This window comes from Giraffa tippelskirchi, chromosome 1, assembly GCF_054371585.1.
Source record: "Giraffa tippelskirchi isolate mGirTip1 chromosome 1, T2T-mGirTip1v1.2.pri, whole genome shotgun sequence".
Taxonomy (NCBI): Eukaryota; Metazoa; Chordata; class Mammalia; order Artiodactyla; family Giraffidae; genus Giraffa; species Giraffa tippelskirchi.
In genome coordinates this window covers 182,793,150-182,807,470 of record NC_137275.1, presented here as the reverse complement: position 1 = coordinate 182,807,470, position 14,321 = coordinate 182,793,150, and the positions used below count along the sequence as shown (strand labels likewise).

At 39.3% G+C, this 14,321-nt stretch overlaps 1 protein-coding gene across 8 annotated transcripts in view; it reads left to right on the top strand.

Moving 5' to 3' along the window:
* The first annotated feature begins 6,635 nt into the window (after positions 1 to 6,635).
* The window catches only part of TEX10 (testis expressed 10), a 46,838-nt gene continuing 39,152 nt past the window's right edge, over positions 6,636 to 14,321 (top strand). For 3 of the 8 annotated variants that reach the window (XR_014060191.1, XM_081512375.1, XM_081512359.1), the window contains exons 1-4: positions 6,636 to 6,789; positions 10,799 to 10,987; positions 12,422 to 13,125; positions 13,510 to 13,753. Coding sequence is in view for 7 of the 8 variants with exons in the window: in XM_081512375.1 (XP_081368501.1) it covers positions 10,808 to 10,987; positions 12,422 to 13,125; positions 13,510 to 13,753 (1,128 nt within the window). In the remaining variant the exon portion in view is untranslated. Of the gene's footprint in view, positions 7,248 to 8,373; positions 8,612 to 10,798; positions 10,988 to 12,421; positions 13,126 to 13,509; positions 13,754 to 14,321 lie in introns of all 8 variants that reach the window. The other 5 variants (XM_081512402.1, XM_081512391.1, XM_081512414.1 and 2 more) reach the window with 4 other exon arrangements.

Below are 14,321 nucleotides of genomic sequence, written 5' to 3'. Positions count from 1 at the left end.
TAGTGAGAGGGGCAAAAGTGACATCCAGATGTGGAAAAATATTTACAGAGACTATGAAGAGGTGTAGGATCTGCAAGGTAACACTTTAACCTCTATAATGACTCCATGATTTTTTCAAAAAGTTTTGTTAAAGAATGTACTTTCTTATGTAAGTGGTCTGTTTGCTTTCTAGCTTGATTATTATTATTATTAATTTATTTATTTGGCTGCATCAGGTCTTAGTTGCAGTGGTTTAGTCACTAAGTCGTGTCCGACTCTTCGTAACCCCATGGACTGCAGCCCGTCAGGTTCCTCTCTGTCCACGGGATTTTCCAGGCAAGAATACTGGAGTGGGTTGACATTTCCTTCTTCAGGCATTTTAAGAGACAAAATTTTGATTAAGGTGAATCTTCTCCAGAACTTTGTAATGGGACTTACAAATGTGTTATTACAGCGTATGTTAATGTCTCAAGTTTGGGGATATGGTTAAGTAAGCATTTAAAAATCAATGCTTGGACAAATAATGCATGATTCCACATACATGAGGTCTCTGAAACAGTCAAACTTAGAAAAGCAGAAAATTGAATGGTGGTTGTCAGGGGATGAGGAGAGTAAGAAATGGTCAGTGATGTCAGTGAGTATAAAGTTACAATTATGCAAGGTGAGTCTTACAGATCTGCTATACAACATAATGCCTATAGTTAGCAATTTGCTGTTGTGCATTTAAAAAGTGGCTGAGAGGGTAGATCTCATGTTAAATGTCCTCATCATAGTATTTTCTTAACTTGAAAAAGAAGTAAAGGGAAAAAAGGAAACTTTTGAAAGTGATGAACATGTTTATAACCTTGATTGTTATGTTTGGGTACATGCATATATCCAAACACATTGTATTGCATACATTACATATCTGTAGTTTTTTGTATCTCAATTATACCTTAAGAGAAAGTGAAAGTAAAAATCACTCAGTCGTGTCTGACTCTTTGCGACCCCATGGACTATACAGTCCATGAAATTCTCCAGGCCAGAATACTGGAGTAGGTAGCCTATCCCTTCTCCTGTGGATCTTCCCAACCCAGGAATTGAACCAGGGTCTCCTGCATTGCAGGCAGATTCTTTACCAGCTGAGCTATCAGGGAAGCCCAATACCTTAATAAAACTGAAAAAAAATTATCAATACTTGTAGTAAAAACTGCTGAGGTCCAAATAAAAGCTGTACCTGAGTTGATAGTATTATACCAGTTTCCTGGTTTCAACCATGTACTATGTTAAAATAAAAAACAGAACAGTGCTTGACGTTATGGTGTTAAATATTACTTTATTTAACTTTTTGATAGCCATCCTTTCAGTCATCTATTTATGCTATTTCCATATCCTCTTTCCCTCTGGTTCTCCCAGGTAATTAATAACATTCTGAATTTTTTTTCATATTTTTCTCCATGTTTATGTGGTCACATACAAATATGGACATATATTGATGTTTATATTTTTGGTTTATTTCATAACAATGTGATTAGATTATACACATTTTCTTACTTGAAAATACATTGTGAAAAAAAACTCTTCAAATTAACTGGTATAGATGGAACTGAATCTTTTAAAAAATATTTATTTACTTATTTGCCCGTGCTGGTCTTAGTTGCCATACAAGTGATCTTTAGTTGAAGCATGTGGGATCTAGTTCCTGACTAGGCATGGAACCCAGGGCCCCTGCATTGAGAGCTCAGAGTCTTAGCCACTAGTCTACCAGAGAAGTCCCTTGATGGAACTGAACCTTTTCAATGGCGCCAAAAAGATCAGTTATCACAGTTCATTCAATTATTCTCCTTTTGATCGCATGTTCATTTTTCCCTAGTGCTTTGTTACTCAAATTTTGTTGTAATAAATACCTCATAAGTATATACTTCAGACTGGTGCTTTTGTATCTATGGGATAAATTCTCAGGGGATATAATTACTAGGTTGAAAGAGTAAGAATTTAAAACCTTTTAAAAATATATTTCCAGACTCCTTCCCAAAATGGTTGCGGTATTATATATTTCCAACAAAGAATGAAAAACAAAGCAGGGCATGAGAATACACTTCTCCCTTCATTCCTACCAGCAGTAGGCATTATTTTATCTTATAATTTTGCAAATTTGATAAATGAGGTGTTATATTCCACTGTTATATTAATTTTACCTTTCTCTGACAATAAGATTGAGCAGGCTTGCAAAGTTTATTGATCATTTGGATTTTTGGTGAGTGAATTGTTACTAGTTTTTGCCTTGTTTTCAATTGAATTCTTTTTGTCATTTTCTTGATAATTTGTCAGAGCTCCTTGTATATTGCAGATACTAATAATTTACCTTTCATGTGTATATATATATAGAAAATCTTTCTCCTAAGTTACTTTTGGTTTGTATTTATGGCATCATTTGCCATACTACATTTAATTTTTTCTAACGTTGTGAAATAGATCTATATTTTTCTTCAGTGACTTCTGTTTCCTGTCTTCTTAATGAAAACGTCCAATCCTTAAATTATACTTGTATAAAATTTTTTCTTAAACTTTCATTATTTTGTTTAATGATTTACAGTTTCCATGGGGTTGAAGTGCTTGATTACTAAGCTACCATCCCTTGGCTTCAAACCAATCCCTCTCTGCTCTACTTTGTACTTCTAGATACTCAGTTCAGTTCAGTTCAATTGCTCAGTCGTGTCCAACTCTTTGCGACCCTATGGACTGAAGCATGCTGGGCCTCCCTGTCCATTATCAACTCCCAGAGTTTACTCAAACTCATGTCCATGGAGTCGGTGATGCCATCCAACCATCTCATCCTCTGTCGTCCCCTTCTCCACCTGCCTTCAGTCTTTCCCAGCATCAAGATCTTTTCAAATGAGTCAGTTCTTCGCATCAGGTGGCCAAAGTGTTGAAGTTTCAGCTTTAACATCAGTCCTTCCAATGAATAGTCAGGACTGATTTCCTTTAGGATGGACTGGTTGGATCTCCTTGCAGTCCAAGGGACTCTCAAAAATCTTCTCCAACACCACAGTTCAAAAGCATCAATTCTTTGGTGCTCAGCTTTCTTTATGGTTCAACTACACATTCACACATGACTACTGGAAAAAGTATAGCTTTGACTAGATGGATCTTTGTTGGCAAAGTAATGTCTCTGCTTTTTAATATGCTGTCTAGGGTGGTCATAGCTTTTCTTCCAAGGAGTAAGAATCTTTTAATTTCATGGCTGCAGTCACCATCTGCAGTGATTTTGGAGCCGAAGAAAAGAAAGTCTGTCACTGTTTCCATTGTTTCCTCATCTATTTGCCATGAAGTGATGGGACTGGATATCATGATCTTAGTTTTCTGAATTTTGAGTTTTAAGCCAGCAAGAGAAGCCACTGCAATGAGAAGCCCACACACTGCAACTAGAGAGTAATCCCTGCTCACCACAACTAAAGAAAAGCCCACACAGCAACGAAGACTCAGCACAGCCAACAATTTAAAAAAAAAAAATAATTTTAAAAGAAGTTTAGATTTTGAAAAGCTTAAAAGCGAGGGGAAAAAAATCTTACTTTTAACTTATATTTCTATTTTTGTGAATTAGGCTGAATATCTTTTATGTAAGGATGATATTTATTTCTTTTTCTGTAAACTGGCTGAAAATAAATATTTTTCTATCGAGTACTTGATTTTTCACCCCTTGTTTCTAGGAATTCTTTGTATATTAGGAAAATTAATTATTTACCTATGATATGAGTTGCAGTTTTTTTTTTTTCCGGAATTTGTCTTCTCTTTTGATTTCTTTCTCTCTCTCTCTCTTTTTTTTTTGGTCATAAAGAAGATTTCTAAAGGTTTTGGGAAAAGCCCCTAATCAATTTAAAAGCTTTCCCCTGGTATTTAAGTTTTAAGTTCTAGAAGAAATCCAAAGCTGTAAAATGATACACTCATTTTGTTTGCTGGGACTTTTATGGATTTGTTTTTTAAATTTACATCTTTGAATGTAATACATGAAATATGAGCCCAACTTTATCTTTATTAAGTGGCTGGCTCCCTATTGTGCAAACCGATTATCTTTATACTATTGATATGAGGTGTTATCTTTATAATGTACATATAAAGATAAATTTTTTTAACTTATAAATTCTCATGTTTATTTGGTTCTATTTCTAGATTTTGTATTTTGCACCACTTATTTGTTTATTCATATGCCAAAACCATGTTTGAATCACTGAGGTTTTATATTTCCATATCCAATAAGGTTGGTCCTCCTCGTTGCTTTCCTTTTAAAAAAATTTGTTGGCTATCCTTACTTGTTTAATTTTTCATATACAAATTTTAATCAGTTTGTGTAGGTCTAGGAAAAAACCCTGGTGATGTATTTATTGAGATCTCATTCAATTTACCAATTAATTTAGGGGCAACTGGTATATTTAGGAAGTTAAATATTCTAATCAAATTTTGTATTCAGTTCTTGGAATTTTATAGGTTTTGATTGCTATTGCAAAAGGTGCCTCCTTTTCTATCCTGTTATCTAATTGGTTATTATTAGTGTAGGTGAAGTCTATTGATTTCTGAGTGTTAATTTTATATTGCCTCACCCTGTTTTAATTCTTATTATTTTTAGTAGTTTTCAGTTATTTTTTAGTCATACAATTATATCTAGAAATGTAGATACTTTTACTTCTTCATTTTCAATTCTTGTGTCTTGGACAGATTTTGTAGTGTAACAATGGTTGTACTCCTGGCTCCTGAGTATTTTCCCTCCTTCCTTTTATCCAAACCTGGATCAGCAGCCTTTCTCACCTGTGTTAGTCAATATTCTCTGAATAAATTACTTTTAATTTAAAGTCAGAACTGGTTGCTTTATCTAAGAAACTTGACTAAAAGTTTTCATTTTGCACAAACACTGTCCAATGACACATCATCAACAGGACTATCTGTTGCCATTTATTGAAGGCTTGCTGTGTGCCAGGCAGTGTACCAAGTCATTTGCGTATAGTGTATAGATTAATTCCTAGAGAATGCACTCTAGTTCCTAATCATTGTAGCAAATTTGAACTTGTCCTTTTCACATTTCTTCAGAGAGTCTCTGGTTTTATGTTAGTTGTAGACTGAAATGTAAGAGCCAGGTTAACATGTTTACGCTTTTATTATTTGTCTTGACGTTATAAATGCTTCCCTGGTGGCTCAGATCATAAAGAATCTGTTTGCAGTGCAAGACACCTGGGTACAATCCCTGGGTTGGGAAGATCCCCTGGAGAAGGGAATCGCTTACCCATTCCAGTATTCTTGCCTGGGGAATTCTGTGGACAGAGGAGCCTGGCAGGCTACAGCCCATGGGGTCACAATTAGTTGGACACAACTGAACAATTAACATGACATTGTAAAATCAAGTTTATTAGATTAATAGAGCTTTAATTTTCTTTTAAGCAGTGGTACACTATTTCCAAAGCAAATATTAACTGGAAGCCCAGTATACAGAACAGAGAAGATGCAAAGTTTAGGTAGATGTTGTGGTAATAGGTTAGAATTTTGTGATGCTTCTGAGCATAGAGAAAGCAAAGATGTTCAGAAATATAAGCCATTTCTGGACACAGATTTTGCTGACTGTTAAAGGTTGAATTGTGTCCCTCTGACAAGACTTGTTAGAGTCCTAACCCTTACTACCTCAGGTGACTTTATTTGGAAATAAGAGTCTTCACAGAGGTAATCAAGTTAAAATGAGGCCATTAGGGTACGCCCTAAATGACATGTGTCCTTATAAACAGGAAATCTGGACACAGACACACAGGAAAGCAAGACAATGTGAAGACAGAGAGAATGCCATCTACAAGCGAAGAAACATGTAAAGCTTAAGCTTGGAGAGAGGCATGGACCAGCTTCTTCCACTGAGCTCCCAGACGTCACTGCCCTTAATCCCTATCCAGCATACTGAGGCTCACTCCTTATTCGCTTTACTAAGTCTTATAACCTGGTAAACAGTAGAAACAAATTTAAATCAAGTTCTAAAATCCATATCTGTGGCTCCACGCCTCCCGCAAATCTTTGGCAAGGCTATCTTTCAAACACGCATTGTCTTCGCTTTCCCACTTCCTTTCTAGGCATTCAAATTTCTCTCTTAAATTCTTCGGGCCCACTTGATTTCAGTAGCAGGAACCCTAGCTAGTGCTGAGAAACTAAATATTAGAGAAAATCCTCAACCAAGACTTTCGGACTCCAGGAGGTAGGTGTATTTTGCCCTCTTGTCAACTAATTCTTAATTGCTCCATCCAGGTTAAAGTTCCCAGGAATTCTAGGGTTTTTGCAGTTCCAAACTTTTCCTCTTTCTCAATTCAGTTCAACTTATACTCTTATTTGAATGTGGCTCCAGGTCTGAAGAACAGTGCTCTAGCAGGGAGAGAAGACGCCAGCCCTCAACTAGCTGTGCCCAGGGCGACATCCCCTCAGTAAATGCACGCCAGGGAAGTTCAGGGACGGACCTAGGGCCAAGCTTTGTCCTTGGATCCTGCGCTCTACGATCTCGGATTCCCGGAGCGCGGGGGGCTTCCGGCGCGGGCCCCCTCCTCCTGGGGGCGGAGCCTGCCGCTCTCGCTCCCGCCTCCCCGGCTGCGCGCGGCTGCGGGCCGTGGTCACGTGAGCGCGGCGCGGCGGAGGAGGGGCCCTGATTTCCGGGCGGCGGAAGGAGACGCGGCCGCGTGAGGTCTAGGCGATTTGAAAACACGCTCCGGGAGCGAAAGGCTGAGGCCGGTGGCATACGCCGTTGCCCACTGGGCTCTTCCTCGCACGTTCTTCCCCTCTGCCTCCGCGCCCGGGTCCCGACCGGGCCCGCAGGTGAGCGGCCGCCGCTGTTCGGGCCGGGCCCTCCCGGGGCGCGGGACGGCGCGCGGGGCCGTTGCCCCTCGGTCCGCGGCCCAGGCGGGCTGGGCGGGCTGGGGCCAGTCTGCGTCCCCCCGGGGCTGGGTCTTGGCGCTCCGGCGGAGCAGGGCCTGGGGGCGAAGAGGGGCAGCGCGGGGGCGGGGCGCCCCGCGGGCATTTGAAGCGTTTCAAGTGACTGGGCGGGTTCGCGCGGTTTCGGGTCTAGGAGACTTTTAGGCCGGTGTGCGTTGATTGGGCCCCGCTTCCTGGACTGTGGTCCAGACCGCCGTCCCCGGTGGAAGAAGGAACGATAGTTTCTTGAAAACCGCGGCGTCTTCACTTCTGGGATGCGGGACCGAAGTCTGGGGTTGAGGATGCGCAGTTGTCTCTTAGTCAGCCCTCGCATTCCAGGTGTGGAGTAACCAACCGAGCAGGTTGGGACCATCGGCCGTCTCGAGTGGTCCTGGTCTGGGTTATTTGTTCTTTGGAAAGTCAGGTGTCTCCGATTGGCCCCTAGGTAGAGTTTGGAGGAACTCGTGAGCGTGAAGGGTTGGAGAGGAAATTACCAAAGGCCGAGTACAATGTGACTTCTTGACTTTTTTTTTTGGCGGGTGGAAAGAAGTTGGAAATTGGAGGGCAATGAGGTGGCAGACAAACGAGCTCAAATTCAGTCGGTCGAAATCCTGATAGACTAGACTCTCCCTTTTGTTGAAATTAGAAAGCCTGTAGTTGGAGCATGTGAAATTCAGCTTGAAAACTTTTGAGGCTCACCTGCTTCAAGTGATGTGAGAGCTCAGTCCCTGAGGGTGGTGTTCCTGCCATCTATTCGATACCAGGCACTATAAAAGTGACTTGTGTTAGTTTCTCAGTCGTGTCCGACTCTGTGACCCCATGGACTTTAGCGTACGCTGTCCAAGGGATTTTCCAGGCAAGAATACTGGAGTGGGTTGCTATTTCCTTCTCCAGGGATCTTGCTGACCCAGGGATCGAACCGGGTCTCCTGCATTACAGGCAGATTTACTCTCTGAGCCACCAGGGAAGCCATGTGGTTTGCTGTATTATGAAAATCTTGATTTTAAGCGAAAATAACTATTGCTATAGAACTTTGAGTTCCTAGTATAAAAATGTTCCCTGTGTACCATAATAATCAGTACAGTTGGTCAGTCGTGTCTGACTCTTTGCGAGCTGCAGCACGCCAGGCCTCCCTGTCCAACACCAACTCCCGGAGCCTACCCAAACTCATGTCCATCGAGTCGGTGATGCCATCCAGCCATCTCATCCTCTGTCATCCCCTTCTCCTCCTGCCCTCAATCTTTCCCAGCATCGTATTACTAGCTTGAAAAGTCAAGGAGGGGCGGTCAGTCCTGTTAGCTTTCCTAACAGAGGGAAAACAGTGATTAATACTAAGAGATGGGTAATGCTTGTACAAACTTGACTGTGTGTTGGACCCTGATCAGCTAGTTAGTGGCTAAAGATAGCGCAGAGAATTAGGGGGTAGGGGGTTAATTGATTCGATTTTTCTGAATATCTTGTTCTACTTGTTTTCATCTCTGGTACTAGATACTAATTGTAGCTGCTGCTGCTGCTAAGTCGCTTCAGTCGTGTCCGACTCTGTGCTACCCCATAGACGGCAGCCCACCAGGCTCCCCCGTCCCTGGGATTCTCCAGGAAAGAATATTGGAGTGGGTTGCCATTTCCTTCTCCAGTGCGTGAAAGTGAAGTCGCTCAGTCGTGTCCGACAGCTAGCGACCCCATGGACTGCAGCCTACCAGGCTCCTCCGTTTATGGGATTTTCCAGGCAAGAGTACTGGAGTGGGTTGTAATTGCCTTATCCGAGTAATTGTAGCGAAAGCTCTCAAACTGTGCTTGCTTAATTCAGAGAGGCCAAGTGAGTGTTAGGGCCTTCTTTGTAGTTTTTACTTACTCATATTTTAGACCAGAACGACTAGAGGTGTGGGTGGGCTGAAAATTTGGTATTGGGATAAATGAAATAAGGCAAGCTGTTTTGCCACTTTTCCCTTAATTCTCACCAGGATTGCAGTATATATAACATAAAGTTGGTTTTGAGGAGTTCAGTCTTATTTACGAATCCCTCTTCAAGTCCTTAGTAAAGGACTGACACATCTTTAAAATGGTTTTAGCATCACCTTCCTTGCGTGGTCTTGTGAGAATTGAATGTTTTTGTACATCTACTATTATGCTTGGTATGTACTGGTCATGAGACTAAGAAAATATACATGTTTGTGCTTATAGCATATCTGTTTACTGTGCCAGGCACAGTTCTGAGTATTTTACACATGAGCTCATTTGCTCCTCATTCATCTTACCTAGTAACAATTGTATGAGGTAAGCATTATTATTAGCCCCATTTTGTAGATAAAAACTGAGACATGGTGATTTAACTCTGGCTACAAAGTGCGAGAGTCTGGAAAAGAACTAGTTGCTCTCTTGTGTCTGCTCTTAACCTGTGTAGCCAAACCCTAGGTGATAGGGCTCTAATGTGTTAAAACCTTGTAACCGTGTGAATTTGAATGTAATGTCGTAGGTGATTGGCTTCTGGATTCCTGAAACTTCAACTTTCAGGTCTTGTACCAGCCATTTTATTAATCTTAAAATAATGCAAACCTTCATTTTGCTCAAATTTCTTGAACTCCCACGTATAGCATTGTGACTTTAAAAAAGTAGCTAGGCATAGGATAATTATGATAGATCAGGAGAAGTTTTATTTATTCCAGAGACACCTATTCCGGTGGGTATACAGTGCAAGGCAGGGTTCATTATTTTTGTGTGGAAAAGGCTTCAAGAAGGGCTGAGCTAGTTCCAGGTATAGAAAGCTATTTTTTTAGATAGAGGTTAGTTGATGGGAAGATAAAGCTGTAGAGGAAGTTAGGAAGGATCGCTGATCTGTCAAACCCAGGTGTTTTTACTGTAAGCAAGTAAAAGGAGCAGCTGAAAGTTTGCGAGCCTTAATCAGATCTGTGTTTAGAAAGAGCCCTCTGGTGATTACCAAATGGACCATGACGTGGACACTGGTGACAAGGCAGGAATACTGGTGGGGAAACTTGAACAGTCTTGGGTTGAAATAAAGGATTTAAGCAGGGGCCTGGGAATGGGTAGAAGGCACAAATCAAAGATTTTGTGTGTAAGTGGGATAATCTGTGTGTAAATTGAAAGAATGTGATGGAGAAAGAGAAGTGCAGGATGACAGTGTTATACCTGAGTTATTTATTATAATAGTGGCCTAGCTGGTCTTTGTTCCTTAGTCCTCTGTTAGTTACACTGTATTTCCTTTTATATTGCTTTTTCTCCTCCTTTTTTTGTTTCCGATTTATATCTAGTCTGAACTTTTCCTGGTGTTCAGAATGCTAATACTTTCATTTTTGCCTATACCAAGCTTATCCCCTATTCTTCATCTTTACTGTTTTCCTTGCTCATCAAATGCCCAGTGACTGTCCTTGCTGCATATCTGAATCGTCCCCATTTTCAGGCATCCAGCTTAGATTCATGAAACTTTTCCTAGCTATTACAGGCTACATTCAATAATAATATTGGTTTAGACTTTTTTTCGCTAGAGTTTCTTGGGGGTTTCTGGGGGCCAGGAGTTTCCCAGTAGATGCAAGGTATACCTGTAGCAACTCTGTGCTACCTCCCTCTTGTCCTGTGAAAACAAAAAATTTTCAGAAGTTTTTTTCCTTTTTTATTGAAGTATACACAAGTTTTCTGCTTAGCACATCGCTCGACCCAAGATTCCTGTTTAGAACATTGCTTGACAAAAGGTTCCATAGCAAAAATATCTTGAGTAAACTGTTTTCTTTTTTTTACTTTATAAAGGTATTTTCCATTTAATATCTTGATGCATTGGCATGGTTATTGTTGATCTTGACAATGTTATAGTAATGTAAAGGTTAGAAAATACCTTCTTTATTCTTTTATAATTTATCTTTGGTCTGTATTCATTGTTTTTAAATTAATTCTTTCATCATAGTACTCAAGAATGACCAAAAAAAGAAAACGCCAAGATGATTTTCAAAAAGTAAAACTAAGAGTTGGTAAGAAGAAGCCCAGGTCAGAAAATGCTACTCTTACAAACTTTAAAACGAAGACTATACATCTGCCTGAGCAGCTCAAAGAGGATGTAACACTTCCAACAAACAACAGAAAACTTAACATAAAGGTAAATCATAAACATTTTTTTGATAAGGTAGGATTTTCCTTGAAGTCATCTAGAATGCTGTACTTTTATGAAAAGTTGTTTTAACTCAGGGTTTATTAATGGCTGAAGATTGGAATTTATCTGTTTTTCAGAGGTGATGCTGCCACTATTTCCCACTTCCTCCAGAAAGACTTGCTCAGCTAAAGTCAAAGTGATTTCTCCCTTGTATATTCATTTGATAATTTAATATGTCATCTGGAAGTAACTTTTATGTCTTTTTGATGTGTCAAGTTTTTGATGTGACAGGTCTTCAGCTGTTTTTATAGCTCATTAAGATAAGACCCTGTCTTACCCATTTTTGAACCTTTACAATGCATAGCTATTCCAGATTCATAGTAAATGTGTGAAATTAATTGAAATTTAAGCAGTAGTTTTGCTTAAAAATGTAACAGCTTTATTGAAATGTAATTTGCACATAATAAAATTTATTATTTAAAGTAGACAATTCAGTGGTTTTTAATATATTTACATTGTTAGGCTGCTATCACAGTAATCTAGTTTTAAAACATTTTTGTCACTTTAGAAAGAAACCTTATACCTATTAGAAGTTGCCCCCATTTCTTTCCCCCCACTAGACAGCCACTAAGCTGTCAGTAAAGATTTGCTTATTCTGGACTCTTCATATAAATGGAATCATATGAAATGTGGTTTGTTGTTACTGGTCTTTCACTTAGCATGTTTTTGAGGTTCATCCATATTACAGCACATATCAGAACAACTTCGTACCTTTGTATTGTCAAATAGTATTCCAGTGCAGAGCTATGTTGTATTTTTTCACTCAACAGTTGATGGGGATTTGCTTACTGTCACTTTTTGACTCTTATGAATAATGCTGTTAGAAACATTTGTGAACAAATCTTTGTGAAGATACACATTTTCTAGTTTTGCTTCCTAATCTCTGCAGGTTAAATAATATCAAAAAGATTTAAAGTTATGATTTCTTTACAGATTATATAAATTATTCTACAAATAAAATTGCCATATGTTACACTCTGAATAAAATACACAGACACCCTGAAAGACCACTTAAAATAGGCAGAAAATAGTGTAAATATGTATATGGCACATAGTAGGTCTTTAAGTGGTGATGATGATTGCTCGCAGTTTAAATGACAGTGTGCCTAATCCTGTGTAATTTCAAAATGAGAAAATACTGACTGAAAGTTATATAATTCTTTTCTGAAGCCAAAGCTATGTTAAAGCTAAAACTGTTTCTGATCTTAACAAAAGCTATATTTTTCTCAAAGTAACACTTGAAAAATACCTTCTGAAGCAGCCCCGGACACCCACTGAAGCGTCAGTTTATTAGCATAGTTTCAGTTAGCACTGTTTATTTGAAAATGATATAATGTGTATGTATATGTGTATGCCTAAAACCTGTATTTTTATTTATAGGATTTGCTATCACAGATGCATCACTACAATGCTGGGGTTAAACAAAGTGCTCTTCTTGGACTTAAAGACCTTTTGTCTCAATACCCATATATAATTGATGCACACCTTTCAAACATATTAAGTGAAGTGACTGCTGTGTTTACAGATAAAGATGCTAATGTACGATTAGCAGCAGTTCAACTTCTTCAATTCCTGGCCCCCAAAATACGAGCTGAACAAATTTCTCCATTTTTTCCTTTGGTAAGTGCCCATCTCTCTAGTGCCATGACTCACATTACTGAAGGAATTCAGGAGGACTCTTTAAAAGTTTTGGACATTCTGCTGGAACAGTACCCAGCTCTGATTACTGACCGTAGCAGTATATTGCTTAAGAATTTTGTAGAACTTATTTCTCATCAGCAGCCGTCCAAAGGACTGGTAAATAGAGACAGATCCCAGTCCTGGATACTTTCTGTAAATCCTAATCGGAGACTCACTTCTCAGCAGTGGAGGCTGAAAGTCTTAGTGAGACTCAGTAAATTCCTTCAGGCCTTGACAGATGGATCCAGTAGGTTGAGAGAAAGTGAAGGACTTCAGGAACAAAAAGAAAATCCCCATGCCACTATTTTTATCAACTGGAAGGAACATGCCAACGACCAGCAACACATCCAGGTTTATGAAAATGGGGGTTCACAGCCAAATGTCAGTTCACAGTTCAGGCTACGGTAAGAAGGATTTCAGTTATGTCCACACTCAGTTTTCCTATATTGAATTATAACTGCTGACCATTGATGGCTAATGGTGGGAGACATGCAGTTGTCTTCCACAGTTTCATATAGTTACTCATAATTTGATTTTATTTACTGATGGGAGGAGTCATTTCAAAGTATATTAATTTACTCATTTCTAGCAAAGCCTAATGGAAAGTAAAAATTGATAGTCTTTTGGCTTTGTCATCTTAGAATTCTGTTTTTCTTGCTAGTGTTGATCAATGTAATTATCAATTCATGGTGCTTCATTTTGCTGGTACTTAATTAAGATTTAAATTAAGCAAGGAGTAATATTTTTAATTAAATTAAAATTTTTTCATTCTTACCTTTCCTTGCCAGGTATCTGGTTGGAGGACTAGGCACTGTGGATGAAGGCCTGTCATCTACTGAAAACCTGAAAGGATTTATTGAGATAATAATTCCATTGCTAATTGAATGCTGGATTGAAGCTGTGCCTCCGCAACTAGTGGCTTCTGTTGGAAATGGTATAGAACGAGAACCTCTGCAGGTCATGCAGCAAGTTCTTAATATTATTTCCCTTTTGTGGAAACTCTCTAAACAGCATGATGAAACACATAAATTGGTGAGAACTACTGGGTTATTTTCTGAGTAATGCCTTTTATCATAACTGGACAGATTAGAAATCATTGTATTACTACTAACTGGTTATGCATTTTCCAAAAAATTCCCAAGATTTAGCTATAAACTTAACTTCTTACATTTGCTCAAAACTGCAAATTAAAATAATTCTGTGAGTTTATTATCTGTATGTTTTAATTTTTAAGTGAAATGTATAACAAGGTGTAATAATGTTACATTGTATTATTTATGGCAGATTGATTACGTAGGAACATTCTAGTATCTGCTGCTGCTGCTGCTAAGTCGCTTCAGTCGTGTCCGACTCTGTGCGACCCCATAGACGGCAGCCCAGCAGGCTCCCCTGTCCCTGGGATTCTCCAAGCAAGAATACTGGAGTGGGTTGCCATTTCCTTCTCCAGTGCATGAAAGGGAAAAGTGAAAGTGAAGTCGCTCAGTCGTGTCCGACTCCTAGCGACCCTATGGACTGTAGCCTACCAGGCTCCTCCATCCATGGGATTTTCCAGGCAAGAGTACTGGAGTGGGGTGCCATTGCCTTCTCTGATTCTAGTATC